General features: G+C 36.2%; 1 protein-coding gene and 1 long non-coding RNA gene across 2 annotated transcripts; both read left to right on the top strand.

Moving 5' to 3' along the window:
- The first annotated feature begins 10040 nt into the window (after positions 1-10040).
- Positions 10041-17192, top strand: LOC106167386 (uncharacterized). The gene is made up of 8 exons (XM_013546169.2): positions 10041-10285; positions 10467-10484; positions 11036-11098; positions 11873-11953; positions 15134-15208; positions 15414-15530; positions 15862-15961; positions 16730-17192. The coding sequence occupies exons 1-8, from the start codon at positions 10226-10228 to the stop codon at positions 16936-16938; spliced, it is 723 nt and encodes a 240-aa protein (XP_013401623.2). The 5' UTR covers positions 10041-10225; the 3' UTR covers positions 16939-17192.
- On the top strand, positions 11960-13864 carry LOC147760845 (uncharacterized). Its single transcript, XR_015335417.1, has 3 exons — positions 11960-12278; positions 12504-12754; positions 12914-13864. It is a non-coding gene; the product is annotated as an uncharacterized LOC147760845 (long non-coding RNA).
- Positions 17193-17758: the final 566 nt, after the last annotated feature.

Here is a 17758-nt window from a genome sequence, read left to right as displayed (position 1 = left end):
TGGAAATTCTTTTTGGCGTTTAATTCTTTATTTCTCTCCGTTCTTCATATTTTTGATTTTCTTCTTTTCCGTTCCTACTTGGTTGCTCTTTTTTTGTTCGTAAATTTAAATTAATTCAGCTACCATGTATATAACAAATGGTTTATGAATGTAGCACGCAGTTTCTAACATCTACATTTTCACAATATTATTATCTATCAGGGATATCTGCCCACAACTCACATTATTGATTATTTTATCAGTTTTAAGAATAATGTCATAAACATGAATTTTAAATCAAACACAAAAGCTTGCTTGGAGTCTGAGTTTTGCTTTTCCATTAAATAAAGCAAACGGAATTATACATATATTTGATTACGAGTCCACCAAACAATAGGTGACAAAACAATCCGATTCAAGTTAAAAGGCTGCATAAAATGATTGCCTGTCGCAATGCTACAAAGATCTATAACAAAATGGAAACGTTTGAACAATACAAATAATTGTGTATAATTATTTTGAGATGATAAATTTGCAAAAATATGGTTTCACGAAGCACATGATAATGACAAGTTTGTTGTGTAAATCCGCTTTTAAATTAATCCGAACAATCGGATTAATTCTGCGTATTAACGTTCTTAATTAATGGAGTGAAACAAAGCGCCGTTTGACGTTAAACGTGTAATTATCAAAGGGGACTTATAAGGAGATTTTAAGGAAGCAAATGATTAATCAATTTAAAACCAGCAAGTTAAGTGCAATTCAATTAAAATGATTTAACCTAAATGGCTATTTTGATAAAGAAAAGACGAATACTATTATGGTTTAAAACTATTCAGGAAAAAAAAGATAAATAGGCCAGTTTTTTAGCTAACTTCATTAGAACGCTTTTTGATAATATATCAATTCATCATTTCATATCGAGCCTAGCTTTCTGCATCCTGCTTAATTTTTTGTTGCTTTCGAGGGAACTACACGAAGTCTAATATTTTCAAAAATTATAAGAAATGTAAATTAATATAAATGTTAAAAATCAACATATTTCATTATTAGTGCTAATTGATTAATTTTTTTTATTTCGAGACAAATTCAAAATAAGAACTGTTCGTAAATTTGTAAATGTTGCTTACAAATTTCTTTTTTAAATTGAAAGAAAAAATTTATACGTGTTGTGGCGTGTTTTAAGAGATCAAAAGATACATTTGAAGCTGTTGAACTTCATCTGTCATTGCCATGCTCCATGTACTACCATGGAAAATCATATTTATAAAGAATTTAGAAAGAAAATTAAAGTTTTATTGCAAGTGTGTAAGTAATATGCATAGCGATCGCAATCGTTCCTCGTCTCCTAAGCTAAGAGGAATACTTATCGTCAGAAAAGATCACGATTCGAGCGCAGTCCGACAAATTGCTTGGCACTGAACATGAAATTAATGATTTCGTCGATTTGGGGAAGTTTTTGTGTATCAATCAGTCAAAAGATTCTTGATACATAGTTCTGATAGCAAAGCCATGCTCATGGCCAACGTATTGGGAACTTCAAATTGATCTTATGCCTTGGGATATATGGTTAGAAACAGTGAACATGTAAATCTCTGCGATAATTAAAAAGGCCCCGTTTGTAGTTGAGAAAAGGTAGGGCGACCGTGTTCCCGGTGCTTTACCGGTTTAGTCATCAGCGTAAACCACGGGGCGATAAAACCCATGATAACCAACGCTGCTCTTTCAATAAAACCCTTAAACACAAACATGATGAGCGTCGGTGCCTTTGATCACAAGGCGCTATGTACAAGACTTCTGAAAACAGCACTACGGCAGATTTCACACTAAAGAGTTGATAAGCGTCTTTCACGGGGAAGAAGGAACCAATGTGCCTCGGGGGAAAACACCGCGTATTAGCAGGTGAAGACTGGCGAGGGTGACGGGAAACAATGGCCATCCTCGCATGCCCAGCCAGCCTGGCGATAGTCCCTCCTGTTCCCTCGAACGCCGACATAACTATTATGCCACAGCCCCACGTCCACTGTCTTTGATCACATAATTACGACATATAAAAATTAAGTACCAGTTGGGAGACGAAATGGTGAAGCCCATTACCTAGGCGCCGCTGCCATATACATATAACGTTTCTGACCGCGAGGATTTTGGGGCTTTATTAGCCCTTTCCGTTCCCTTTGATATTCCTTTGATTTTCATTATTAGGTCCTATTTTACACCCGGTCTGGAGTGATATTAAAGTTATTTATCGCCCTTCTACAGATGACGTCCATGGCGGTCCTCCTGTAGTAAAATAATTCCTTTGAGCACTCGTCAAAAGTTTTTTTCTGAAGACAGTAAAAAAGGTGAACTAATACACAGTAAACATTTCCCCGTGAGTACTATTAAAATTTTCTATTATGATTTTTATTGAATAATGGCAGTTAATTGTGGAAGCGCAGTTTTACAGTGTAATAATTTTTTAATGGAGTTCTTTTGAAAAAAAAAAACAAAACATTTTCAGGCCTGAGCGCGAATTAGTACCTTTTACATAAGAGCTTATTTGTAAAATTACCTTTAATTAAAAAAAAATTAGATACCCTCTGTTTTTTAGGGGTGTAAGTAGGTGCGGAATTTATATAGTACTTATGTTTCCTTTAAGTATTCTGATCTTTTAGTATTCTTGATTTTTTGGGGTAAGGTTGAGTCTGACATCAATCCCCGGGTGCGTTTTTTACGAGCAGTGTGTGTGTTAATACACCACGCAGATGTAAAATATTTATGTCGCTTTAACGCCCAAAAAGACATCCGATGATTGGGTTGGATTTTATTATGTAGACACTTTCTACACCCAATAAAAACTTCACACGTGCTAAAATGAGCGGAAAAGACGTTTGCCGTGGGTAAGGGCAAGTTTATAAAAAAAAAAAAAAAATACTCCCAGTCACTCTATCAATCACTCATTGGGAAATATGGTAAATTGCAATTTGATACTAAAAAAGAGTTGCCAGGAGATAGAACTCAATGCTAAACTGGAAGTTTAAAAATTCTATTTGGTTTTGACTGAATTTGTTGCTCTCTTGTCTCAAGGAAAACAAACTCATGTCTTGTTAAATCCTTAAATGTGAAAATTTTGGAGCGATTGACACTTACTAATATCTATTGTTTTTCAGTAACAAAGTTTTAGATCCTTTGCCATTTGGAGAAAATCCTGTCATCTTTATGTATTTTTTTCTGCCTCAGTTGTTTCCTAAATGTGTGTACCTGAGGAATCACAGAGATAATTTATACTTCTGTGATAGAAATATATCTTTTTTGAAAATTCATTTTCCTGTACAATGTCTTTCTCTTTACAAGAAGGGGTTATCTAAAAAAATAGTTCCTGAACAGCAAGGGCAATATCTGTAAAAATAAAAGATATCATACAAATGATGAGTTATTTCGAACAGGAAATAGGCCTACAAGTACATGTAGAATAACACTGTATGTCATGGGAGTATCGCGACGCGGTAAAATATTTTTCAATCCAGTTTAGTATCTATGCTTCGGCATGACCATTATTATCTGGATTAACTCAATATGCACACGGACATCTTTTTCTGTCATCATTTTATCTCATAAATGATTTGTTTAAAAATGTTAGCTGGTTTTAGAGCGGTCTAGTTATTCCATAAAGCGATGTAAAGTGCATTTTCAATATTAGACAAAGGCCAGTAAATTACTTCTATTTATTCTCTTCATATTTCATTACTCACTTAAAAAAAATTGCTTTAGATTTTCAAAAAATTTGGAAAATGTGTTCTATTTTGATTGCCAATCCCTTTAAATTATTTGAAGATAGCTCGACATAGTTTTATCTGTTTCCAGTTATTTTAATTTTCTTAACGACAGAAGAAAAATAAAAATAATTCATTTCTCACTACGGCGTGATCTATACTTATCACACAACAGCTGATGGCCAAATAGATCTTAATTCTTAGAAATGAATTTACAATAAATTCGCAATTTCTGTCTGTCCTCCTGTAAAGATCTTAATTATAATCCTCAACAAACGCAAATAACAGATGGCCAGTATTTTATACGGCTGCTACTAAGAAATAACGCTCACATTTTGGGTCCATCAGCAATCTGCTATCCATTTTATCCTTACACTTTACTTTATTTTTCACATTACATCGTATGTCTTATTTATCGTAACACATATCTTTATGTTGTGACTTTTTGTTTGATTTTCTTCAAAGAGAGTTTCCACCAATTTTGGGAGATAGTATTTTTATTACGAGAAGCAAAACCGACGTTTTGAATGTAGTTTTCCGTAATGGCGAAGCCTTCTCACGAGTCAATGATTCACCGGAACAATGCAATCTCACAGACATTTTATGAGGCCAGTGTAAACAGTGATAAGTTAATTAATAGAATCACCACGCTTGGATTTGATCGTAACTCAAATAACCACGACGTAATTCCAATCTAATTACGGAGGGCTGAAGACCGAAGGTAACAAAGGGGTCTTTCTATCATTTAGCTGTAGGTAACACTTCATATTAATTTTTTTATAGACACGAAAGGTGAATTATCTAACTGAAATTACAATTTTATCTGGCATTTTCAAACAGGTTGGCATTTTATTTGTATAAAATTTGTTAAGGAATTCATTCTTCGTCTTTTATATCTACTGGTCCATCGAACAATCAGCACATTTAAAGGGATAATAACTCTTTGTATGAGATCTTTATTTCACAATAAAAACATTGTGAATAACTCATAGAAATATAATATATTCTGTTTTACCACAAAAATGGCAATTATAGCTATTATTCTGATATCTGAGCTTGTCTTTAGACCACGTGACCTCCATTGATGGCTATACTCTGTTAAAATCTCTTAAGTGATTTTAACAAAAAACCAAACTTTTTAGAAAAAAACCAGGGACTAACTTTGAATGTAAAAATGGATTCATTAACCATTGGTAAGTATGGGAAAATTGTTGTTTACTCCAGGAAAATTCATTTTTTGGCCGAAACGAAGAGTTATTATCCCTTTAATATATCAGTGTTTTTTGTATGCTTTCACCTAAATTGCCGTTTTAATACACTGTTAGCGTCTATTCGAAAGAATTAACAATTTCCGATTTATAATGCAGATTCAAATTGTAGGCATTGCTAAAAGAGTCGTATTTTCTACATTAATACAACTATGTGGTCTATATTGCAGAGCAGACAATATCGAGGTCAACTGATTTTGGTCCAACTTACTTAAATAGTGTATTTGAAAATTAATCATTAATCAATTTGCTTTCCATTTAAAAAAAATCTTGTTTCCTTTTAAAATTATTGTATTTTAGCAATTTATTTCGACAAAGATGACGTAAGGTAAACATCTCATTTGAAATTGAAATTAAATCTAAAATATTGAAAAAAGTATAATGGTATAAAATATGAATCAAACTTTTGTAAAAAGGCGAGGAATATTATTGGGACCAACGAGAACCTAAAAAAAAAAAAGAAAATCGAAAAACGTATCAAAAATAATCCACATGCCATTTCCTAACCATTACCATTTCCCACTGAGAATTAAACAAATAAAACCTTAATGGTGAACGGATCGAAGCCAATTCGCAGAATATCGTAAGTTAAAGCCATATCCATCATCCAAACCATTAGAGCTAGGAAATCAGATCAGAACTGGATGTTAGACCCAAGTTTTGTCCGTGAAGCCTTTCTACACCCCCCCCCCCACTACGCCCCCTTCCCATTTCAAACCTGCCGTTCCACCGGACTATTTCTTTCTACGACCGTTTCCCCTTAATGTCTTTTTAATAGAGCGACTCTATTTAACGCTGTTAGTCCAAAGAAAACGCATTAGATAATATTACACCCTCGTCTCTCGTGAATGATAATATACTCATTTTTCATTAAAGCCATAAATTGTGTGTCATTGTTGGTCTTAATGGTGAGCCCAGCTCCCAATTGGCAAAGATTAATAGACTTAAAAGGGAGGTGGAGGGGATTAATACGATTTTTATCAAACACAATTACCTTGTATTGATGCTTGCTCTAGGAACAAAACTATTACTCCATTGCGCCTATTTTCCACCCAATAATTATCTTTTTGACAGATAGACTTTATCTAATTGGATTCACTGAGAAGAATGAAAAAAGGAGCAAGGCACGCATCTGGGCATCTGGAGCGCTCGTAGAGAAAGCATAGAATCTCCAAAGTTTGAACATGGATAAAAAAATAATTAAACAGCTTCTGTGAAGATATGCACCGTGTTACAGAGGTGCCTGGAAACTCACTTCTCTACCATCAATAAGCACCTGCCGTTACCATCTCCCAATTTTTACACATTAGACCGTGTGACAGGATGGTGCATGCAGTACGTTTAAGAACCGTAGTCCATGTCCCATCGCTCTGCATATAATAGGTGCCATTCGCCCCATGTACTGACCCCAATATTTTCGACAAACCCTTAACACAACTAATCGTATGGAGCGCTGGACTAAGGACTACCATTTTTATAACGAGCACGCGTGGAGAGTAGAGTTTGAAAACGAAAAGTCTGGCACTCATCGAAAGTGAAGCTCGGAGTTGGGCCGTATCCTAGAAGGTTTTTTTCTCAGACATTTGATGTTACTATAACACTAACAAAGTGCCATGTATGGTTTGCTGCAGTATATATAAATATCGCTGTTCCATAGTGAGTCCTGGGTAGCTAAATATAGGCTACGTATATACATATCTTAGACATTTTAATGATTAAAAAAATTAAATTTACACAATTTAAACAATTAGATTAAAAAAGTTGAAACTTTTCAACTACATCAGTCTTCAACACAGGAAGCAGGAGGCCGTGGAGAATACCCCGCTGCTGTTTTTTTAAGGGTCACGTCCCCACCTCTTTAAAAATTGCTTTTACGCGTCTGCAGTGTTACCTGTCTTTAAGCATTGATCTATCAAGTTAAACTTGTGTGTAAGAAGTTAAACAGACATCACTTTAGGTTGATTTTCAAGCGAAATTCTCATTTATGGTTTCTGTGATTTACCTACAAAGCAGATCCGCACAGTCGAACAAAGTAAGAACAGGACCGGAGAACGATGCCAATGATTGTGTTAATTGAGACAGTACGAATGCTCCGACGCATTCAGGTGTGTGGTCGCTCACTTATAACGGTTAAATTTTAGACCCGAGACCTGTTGGGTTAAACAATCCTTGTAAAACATTTACATCACAAAATTGTCATTTTTTTCTGAGAATTTCAACAATTTTAATTCAATGATTTAGAAAAAAACTGGTTGCAAAATGTGTTGCGGTTGCAACCGTTTACCAGTAGGCCTAGGCCCCTATATCTTCCTGGATTTCGGTCGACAAAATAATGAATGCTCCAAAAGTCTTTACGTATTTCGTGTAGTTTATACGTAGTGTAACAATGGTCAGCTCTCCTACTTGTACCTGAACTATTGTCGTCTGCAAAGTGAAGTCATTTTAGACGTGTTGTTTAAAAAAAAATCCGTCAAAGGTTTGTGGAATTCATGATGCAATTGACGTTTAACGGTAAGAGCAGAGTATCATAACGCATTACGTTCTATGCGTAAGTACGATTATATATATGAGGTTATGTGCTGGAAAACAGAATGAACGTGGGGGTTTCACAATCCTGTTTGAGGCCTGGAGTGATCGGATATTGATATCATGACGTGCCATTTTTCCGTCAAACCTAGAATTCAAGAGTCGAATCCTAGGTCAAACATTCAAGAGAAAAGAGAAATTATTAAAAAGAGGGGACGTTTAAAATGCCCAGTAACACATTAACAGGGTTATTTTATGTGCTTTAAGTATGCCCATTTTTAGCTTTGTCATTACTTCTATTGCAATTGCATATAAAACCTTATATTCGTAATAAGGTAGTACCATATATACTGTAGATAGTGCGTTTAGATTGGCTAATTTTTATATTATTAAAATAACAATTTTTATATTTTCATATCATAAAGATTAAAGGAATTGGTGTATTATGTAGGTTCTTGTTATTCCAGGCATCTTGCTGATCGCCGACTCATTAAGTTCCTAAATGAGATTGAGATCACACACACACTCACACACACACACACACTCACACAGAGAGAGAGAGGGGGTGGGGTGGGGTGGGGATAGGACCCTCAATTGTATTTACCATTTCTATAGAGACTTAACATGTTTTCTACCGATGCGGTATACATGTAAAGTGTTACGAGTATTCTTCCAAGGGCTTTATTCACATTTTTTTCGATGTGAGTTCTATCATTCATGATAGGTAAAACAGTTTTTTCTCTTTAAAAAGGATTAATTTTCCTATCATCATTACGCACGTAAAACCCATTTCACCATAATTTCATATATGCACAATTTCAAAGGAAATTATATAAATCTCTGTTATCGCATCTTAACACCCTGAGTTTTAGAGGACAAAACTGAAAAGCTGCGTACTGTAAAGGGCAGAGATATGTTGATAGAGGGTCATTTTGGGGTATTTTTGTTAACCGCGAATGCAATTTTTTTTATTTCCCGAGATGCGTGAAACTTCCATATTAATTAGCGTGATCCGTGAAGCATCCCATCCCCGGGACTCGCGAATGCGGCTTTTTAGTCTTTGGCCTTCGTGAAACTTACACCCCATTTCCATAGATTAGATCGACCTACTTCAGATCGACCTAACTCCCTGGGGGTTCACGCTAAATAGCTGTCAGCCGGGCGGACACGAAAGTTAATTACCTCCTTACAGCTTGTAGTAGGCGGGACGGACATTTAAGTCGGATTATCTGAAAGTAATCCAGTGAGACTCCCCGCGGGGATAGATCGATCTAAAATCTATGGGAATAGAGCCTAAATGTCATTATACTCGGTGATCCAGGATTTTCGACACGTATTTTAAATGAGATATGAATTAAGTTTTATTTACTGTTATTTGTGAACTGATGATTTTATTTCCAGTCAACGGTAATCCCCCCCCCCTCCACCAAATGGGACTCGCATAATAGTAGAGGGGTGAGTTTCCAGTATCCTTTGAAACTCATGGTGTATTGTCATTATCACGTCCTCGTTATTATCATTTTCAATTTAGGAAATGACGATATCATGATTGTCAGGAAACTTCCTAAAATCATGTAATCAATCTAATGTACTAATGCAACCAATTAAACTTTGACTTTTAATAACTTGCTAATAATTTGGGAGAATACGGGTGCTGTAAAGCTTACATCAGAAACGAAATTAACAAAGGGTTTGTAATAAATTGCTTGGCAGAGTGACAAGCGGAGTTTTAACTAAAGAGGATAAAAAGCGTAGATACAAACTTGCAGACAGCAGAAGATAAGACTTCCTGGCGTGTTAATCTGTTTATCTGATTGCATTCAGCAAAAGTCCCAGTGTCGTTAGTTCGCACTACCTAGGACGATAGTTTCATTGTGAACGCACCCTTAGTTTCAAAAACCACGCGCTCAATCAGGAATTGATGTTACGATTAAAGGGCTTCTATACGGGATGTTCACACCCAATCTATATAAATAGGGCAGTTTTCTCCTTTAGACTACTTCACTCTATGGTTTCTATGTTCTACCTGTTCCTGCACTCAGATTCGATGGTTAATACACGTACTACAGTCTAATTAATTAACTTAGTTTTAAACGAATCATGATTCATTAAGGCCGATATACATCTTCCTGGTATTTCAGAAAGAAATATCAACATCAGGTATTTTTATTTGAAGAGTATGAGCGTTTTCAACGTCTGAACTGGGTAAGATAAGAAACTCTACATGATATCTATCCATAAAATGTATGGCTTTGGAGCATTTCATACATATAAAGTATGCATCTAGGCACCGAAAAATGACAGTCTGAACGCCCACCGACTACTATTAATATATCGCATATACTGTTAGACCATCCCCAGGAGCGACGATAGGAAAGCCACGCTGGTTAACAAAATATCCACTCAAACTGACCATCTGACAGACATGCCAGCCACAAACTGTTTATCAAATACGGACAGAAGCACCTATAGTGTGGGATGATTAATAATGCTGTACGACCCGCAGCTAATACACTCCCTTCCGGATATCCTGAAACGAGATCCTGTTTGTCCCGGACACGGTTGATTACAAGCGAGTTGAACGAACTTATTTTTGCACTTATAAATCTAGGACGGAGTTAAAGTGTGCATTTAAGTTATAAACAGCACCCAGAGCGTATAACTGAATTTTTGTGGACCACAACACGAAAAGCTTCGAACATGGTAGCATATGTTGGGTTGACCTTGGTTTTAGTAATGTCAGTGCTGAGCGCTGGAGAGGTGAGACTGATGTTATTTTTCTCTCTGTTCATCTCTCCCTCCCTCCCTCCCTCCCTCTCTCTCTCTCTCAAGTCATTGTTTATAGACATCTCAGGAAAAAGGGGATTGACCCATGACGATCAAAATATTATCAATTTCATAACATATTACTAGTCCTAATTAAGTATTTTATCTCTTACAGGCCCAGCGTGACCGATGCGTAAGTACTGGACCTAGCAATATTAATCATATTCAACTAAATTACTTATTCATTAACATTTGACATTTAGTAGACCTTTAAAAATCTCCACTATGGGCAGGTTAGAAAATTATAAAATGTCTTCAAAATAGTTTTTTCATTTTATACCTTCACCACAATAAAGTACACTGGTCCGTTAATACAAACAGTATTTGAATGAATATTATAGAAGAGTTGGGTGGTGAATTGGGACAAAAAATTTTTAGCAGTGAAATGTATAAAGCAAAGGAATGAAAGAAATTAGATTTTGTGTCGTTTTGCTCGTCAAATATACAACTTACTTTATGGAGGATCGAAGAAGAGGGTACTTTCGAAGCTCAGGGCAGCTGTGGCGTCCGTTGGATCAGCCAATGATGTTTAGCTATGTAAGGGCCCATTGCCAATGAAACTATCTACGTAGACCGATAGTTTCAATGGGAATAGCCCTAAAGCAACACAACTGTACATACAGTATATTTATGATATTCGTTGTCATTAATTACCAGCCATTTTCTTGAACACATATTTTACAGCGTCATTGCCGGCCGGGACAATCCTGCACCAAGCTGTACAGACGTTGTTACGACACGTGTCAAGTAAGGGCCTATCCTTAAGTAATAGACTGTTATATTATTACTATTATCATAATTCTTGCTGGTAGCTAGCGGTAAAAGAGTTTCCTTTATAAAGAAAAAAAGCGGATAATGGTATAATTTGCAAAGAGACAGACGCGCACGTGTATACATAATTTCATGACTGACTCCTTACGCTATTCTGTGCCGTCAAAAAAACCTTCGGTTTGAACAGCATTATTTTTTCTAGCTGTTACATAATTGGATGAAAAAGTCTTTCTCCAATTTTGCAACAGCTACGTGTACAAAATCATCTGGCAGAGAGTAGGTTTGGGTCGAGAAGAGTTGTTTTAATACGGGCATGTTCATTGTGGCGACTGCACATGTAAGATAAGCGGCTGGGTGAAATGGCTGACCTGTAGAAGCTAAGGCTGTAAACCACATATATATCTGGGGTCGTTTCTTTCTAGTCTACACCACTGTTTTAGCAATAGATCAACGCATTTCATTCCTGCTTTGTTGATTGCAGAAAAAGAACTTTGAAGAAGGAAAACTGTGTTTGAGTGTGACTTGTAAAAGGTGACTCTGTAGAGACATGAGGAAAAAGAGACGCTGAAACCTCGACCGAAGTCGCTGAATTTGTTTCAACTTGTGTCAAAAAACTGTTATAAGTTCATCCGGTTCATCCAGTCACGTAAATCGGATCTTTTCCATTTCTTGTTTAAACGCAGGTTGATTAACAGTGATAGAGTAGTAGGCCTAATTGCAAATATTATGATGATTTTTGAATATTTTCAGCTGAAACAATGTCTGCCACACCAGCAGTGTAAGGATTCCAATGTGTTTGGGGCGTACTGTATGACTATTAGGAAGTGCTCGGTATGGCTCTTATAGTTCTGTACAGTTTTCATAATTTAATATTTTTAAAGCTTATTAAGGTATCCACAATGACTTCTAAATTGAGTACAATTTTCCTTTGATTTAAGTTATTGTTAAATGGGGAATACCCGCTTTAAGGGTCTGCCGCTAGATGGCGTGGGGGTGAAAGCAGTCCTTCTTAAATCTCGCAGAATCTCGCTCACGGCTTTACACCAGAGTTTAACATGGAGCCTGTGCACGCGTCGCTGACAGTGAACCAACTCAAACGCAATTTACTTGAATGTGGTGCCATAACATCTGGATGAAAATGTGAATTGACTGAAAGGTATGTGTTTTCTTTTCATTTAGTGCTTGAAAAACACGAATGCTAACTATTTTCCTTGAAAAAAATCGAACATTAGTCGAGGTGTGTGTGTGTCAAATCTGACATGTTATGTACATGTAGACTACTGTAGGTACGAGTAGGCCTACGCTCATATTTTGTTTTAGTAGCACGAAAGACGAAGATTTTTTATACTTAGTAAATGTACTTATTTTTTTTCTTTATAAGGTTACCCAAAGAAGGCCCATATATTGGGGGCAAAGCCTGAAACTGTCGATTTCAGGACCCCAGGACAGCCAACTTCAAGAGCAGGATAAAATGATTACTTCAGGAATCTTACCCGTCACTTCACATCAGCGGCAAAGATTGATGTAGCCACCAGTTATGCCTACCCTAAAGCTGACTTACAGGCGGCTGTGATGGACAACAACTATTGCCAAGTGCCATGAAAACAATAATGCATGGATAGATGGAATGATGTAAGTGAAAACAGAGGTCTAATATTAAGAATCAGGCCCAAATATGAGAAAGAATTATCAAACTAGGTGATGTGTGACATCACAGAAATATAAAATTGTATCTTAACTATTTAATGCTGTAACCATCTACCATGCTTTAATGGGATATGACTATTTCAGGTTGAGGAACAAACAGCCAAGGACACTGAGCATAGCAAGTTACAACAAGGAAAGAGCGCAATCTGACACAAGGAGAGACAATGGCGGATCACTGCTTCCAGATTTGGAGAGATAATGTCAGCTACAGAGAAGAAGTATATGAACAAACTGTATGAATAATTGTTGTGTCCAAAACCATTGCAGACACATGACAGTTGGACCCGGACCCGATTTCCCCTTTTTGGAATGTGTATCTCGTGCACGAATCTGGGCCTAAAGAAAACCCGCGAATACTATACTAAGTTAGAAGGCCAGATGTTCATTACAAATCGCCCATTCTGCTATTTTGCTGTGTTTACAAAGATCTGTTTGTGGGGTTGATTCATTCTGACGCTGGATATTTTTCTACATGTATTTTGCCCAGGCTAACTTTTTTTAATGAAAAACACTATAGGAAGTATGTGTCAACCAGTTTATAGAAAGTACCCCTGTATGAGATGGTTTTTGCTGCAATCATAATTTTGAAGTGCAATTTTAAAAAATGTTTTCACTAAAATGAAATAATTTGGTGGTGCTATATTCTTTACAAAAAGTACTTATGTGTTTATGCTGTTTTTAATAATATTTAACTGTAATGAAAAAAAAACCATGATGCTATTTTGTAAAGTATTTTAGTGGGATGAAATAAATTTCTAGTTGTATTTACAGCAAATAATTTGGTTTTTCTGCTTTTTAAAGAATTTTCAAAGTGATGACATAATGTGGTGGTTCTATTCAAGTAAAATAATTCATAAGTACTATTTTGTAAAAAGGAACAAAAAACTGTGTTAATTTGTAAAATGTTTGCTTTCTTTAATTTTTATTTCTTAAACTGTTACAAAAAGTTTTCCATACCTACAGTAATCCATTGGCTGAGAAATTGCAGCTATATATTCAGGAAAGTTATAGCACAAATAAATTATCTAAGTATTACATGGTTTCATGGTTTTTACTATGGACTGAATAATTATTTTGTTTAAATAAAATATTTGGTTTTGCTGCTTTTTAATGAATTTTCAGAGTGATGAAATAATATGGTGTTTCTACTCAAGTAAAACAATTCAGAAGTGCTATTTTGTAAAAAAAGAACAAAAACTGTTCATTTATAAAATGTTTTCTTTCTTTAAATTTTATTTCTTAAACTGTTACAAAAAGATTTCCAAACATGCATTATTCCATTGGCTGAGAAATTGGATCTATACATGAACAAATAAATTATCTAACTATACCTAGTTTTATGATTCTTACGAGGTACTGAATAATGATTTTAAATAAAAATAATTATTTAATTAACATTACCGGTCATGCTCAATACAACAACAAAAAAAGGATATTACTTAATAACACAACCTTATGCGGGTAGTAGGCTACCGGGACTTATATATATTTACTGACAACTCTTCTGAAATTACGGACATAAGAAAACGCACTTTGATAAATCATACTTCCTAGGGGCACTTTCTTGCTATGGAGCTCTCTTTCCAAAACTTTATAAGTTTTGCCAAGATCAATTAACCTTTTTACGTGTATTCTTTTTGAGGCAACTCGTCTATCTTTAGGGGCCTAATTACTGTTCCTGGGTCAAGTTGTAACTGACCCTTTAACATGGAAGGTGTGTTGACATGGGCAACCCTTCACTTCAAACGAAGCCCTGAATCCTCAAGAAAATTATGCCCACCTTGCCGACTTTGACATTCAGGTAAACAACAATACTGAGGCATGTTTATTAAGGCCAGTACCACAGTCCAACGTATACAATATCCAACATGGCGACTGTGGAAGGACTGAATTCACACTAGCGACACCTGGCGAAATATACATTGGTACATTTTTTTTCATATCGATATACTTTTGATATGCCTCATAATTTAGTACAGTGGGGGATCGGGAGGAGGAGGAGAGTAAGGGGATTACCTGCCACTTAGCTTTAGTGATACCCCTTTCTCTCTCTCAACAAAATAATGTAGTAAGCAAAAAGACGAAGAAAAATAAAACGCACAAATTTTCCATCCCCGTGCCCTACACATTATAGAAGAAATTGGCCTCGTTTACTGGTCCACATCGAGTCTTCATTGTGCCTCCCCCCCCCTCCCCCCCCCCCCCGAGCCATGGATCCGCCAGTGATCATTATAAAGGCCACCCTTTATCTCTTCCCAGCTGAAGACTTCGATTAATGTGTAATCAGGCATTGTTATTTTGCAGAACATGAATTGTGAACCGCATGAGATGTGTGTGGAGTTTCCAGACGGACCAACGTGTGTGCGAAACCCATGCTATGTAAGTACATGTAAATCTCCGCGTGTCTTTCTTTGTTTCGCCGATTTTTCGTTATTTGAAGAAACTTCTTCAAAGGAGAATCAATAGTCTAGAGCTGGACACATTTTTTATTCTTTCAATCATATAGAGGAGCAAAAGTTTACGATAGTATGTCTGGCCACTACTACGTAAATGCATATATGTAATTAAAAAAAATTTTTTTCAGTTAAAACTCTGTCAGCCAGGTATGAAGTGTGTTGTAAATGGCGAAACAGGCACCTGTGAACTGGACTTAGGACCAGACGCCACAGAGCCAACCCCGACCACGACACCCACCTGCAGCGTAAGTAATTGCTACTAAATAGTGTAAATTGTAATCAGCTTAACTGAAAAAAGATATCAAATAGATAAACTTTATCGTTTTTGATCAAATATTTTAATATTTGATTTTCTTTTTATAAGTACATAGTCAGAGAGTTTCCTCCAGCTCGCTTTCACGAAATTGTATTGTCTTACACATGTATTATATGAGAAAAAAAAAATGAAATGAAAATAAATAAACGAAAAAGAACATTTGTATTCTTAGTCAGGGAATTATAATGGTTTACAGAATGATATACTGAAAGAAAGTATTTGGATTATTTCATGTCATAAATAACCACATATTTCCACAGGATTTGGGATGCCCTGATGGCTACGTTTGCCGGGAGGTTGCGATTCAATGTATTCGAGCGCCGTGTCCTTCACCCATGGCACAGTGTGTGCCTGTCCCTAGTAAGTATGCCGCTCGATAGAGGGCGTGTATCTCGATTAAACTGGTAGAGGCCTTATACATGACAGACTTGTGAAGATTCTTTTGTCTATAGCTATTTATATTAGTTTGATCTTACCATCCAATATTATAATAACATAGCTAATGAAACTGGTCTACACTTATACATGACAGTTTTTAACATAGGGCCTATTGTATTTTTTGGCAACGGTAACAATGGCTATCAAACATAAGTCGTATGAAGTACTTTTTATTTTTCTGATTCCGATTTGTGAATATCGTCATTAAGACATTATGTATAAAATATATATATATATATATATATATAAACGAGTATATAAAATGTTGTAAAATAATATACTGAAGCCCATATTTTTCAATCGGCAATAAGCTTTGAACAGAAAAGAATACAAGCACTGGCGGATTCAGAGTTTTGATAAGGGGCGGCGGAGGGGGGCACGAGGATAAAAAAGATATGGAATAGTTGAAGAGGGCAATTTTACTGTGGTATATACGTAAAGCGAGTAGGGCCTGTTCCACATGTTCAGTTCTTTCTCGTTTTTTTTTGTAATACTGTATTTAAGTATGATCGGGGTACATCCAAAGATGGTGGGACGGGGGTTGGGGTGGGGGAAGGGTGCACGTGCCCCTTAATGCTCATCTCTGGATCCGTCAACATGTTGTGAGTCATTTAATATACCAGGGCATGTACCGGGCATGTAAGCAATGTATTTGAAAACACTTACAGACGTTACGATTTTATTTCCTAGCTCCTCCTACATGCACTGGCGGACGGGTGTTTCAGAGCTGCGCTAGTGCGTGCCCTAGAACCTGCACTAACCCACGCCCTAGCTGCACGAAGCAGTGCGTGCAACGTTGCGCGTGCCCGCGGGATATACCATACGTGCACAAAGATCAGTGCATCGATGCGGAGCAGTGTTTGATGGAGCTCGCATCCCGTTACTATAGGACCTCATAACGCTGAGGATCTGCATGGTGTCTCGAAGAGAGATCAGGATTTTCTATTATAACATTTTTGTTCATCATGACGAAATAAATCCTTTACGACTATTTAGTTCAATATCAGTCAAGGTATCTATACTGTTATATCCAAATTGCCGACATTGGTCCGGTTTTCATGTAGTTACCATTTTTATGCATTTTCCTCGCTGGAATTAAAAATAAAATGTATAATCATGGAAAAATGAAAAGAATAAATACTCTCAATCAAAACACTAGGGATTCGGAGATCTATTGGTTTTAAATATAGTGGAACCATATATTGACCTCCCTAAATAATTAAAGCAGATTAAGTAGAAACTGTTTTAATTTCTTTTCTGTCTAGAAAATTTCAGCAAAATTGGTAAAGAAAACTTAGAGATATGCTGTTCTCTAACAAACAGACAAATCAACACCGAAAAACAACCTCCTTCGTTTGCGGGGAAAATGTCAAACTTCATGATTGTGTCTGTACCAAAATAGCAAGATTGAAACTATAGAGTAATAATCGGCTCAAATATTTCTATGATATTGAAAAGGGTATGAAAGCTAGATAAAAACATTCGATTTCTCCACTTTTCGCCGCTGCAGGGCATAGGCCTAAACTGTGCACCTCGTTCTTGCTAATGAGCCGGAAGTGACGTATCTTGCGTTAAACACGGATGTAGCGACATGTGAGACAGTAGTGGATTTTGTGGTTTGCTACTCTACGACCTTTCGCGACCGCCCTCTATTGTTCACAGATGCATTTTAAGGCTATAATATATACAGATAAAATGTATTAATATAATAATATGATA

The sequence above is a fragment of the Lingula anatina genome, chromosome 7, assembly GCF_051362555.1.
Source record: "Lingula anatina isolate TDL-2025a chromosome 7, LinAna3.0, whole genome shotgun sequence".
In the NCBI taxonomy this organism is placed as follows: domain Eukaryota; kingdom Metazoa; phylum Brachiopoda; class Lingulata; order Lingulida; family Lingulidae; genus Lingula; species Lingula anatina.
This window is presented reverse-complemented; position numbering and strand designations above follow the sequence as displayed.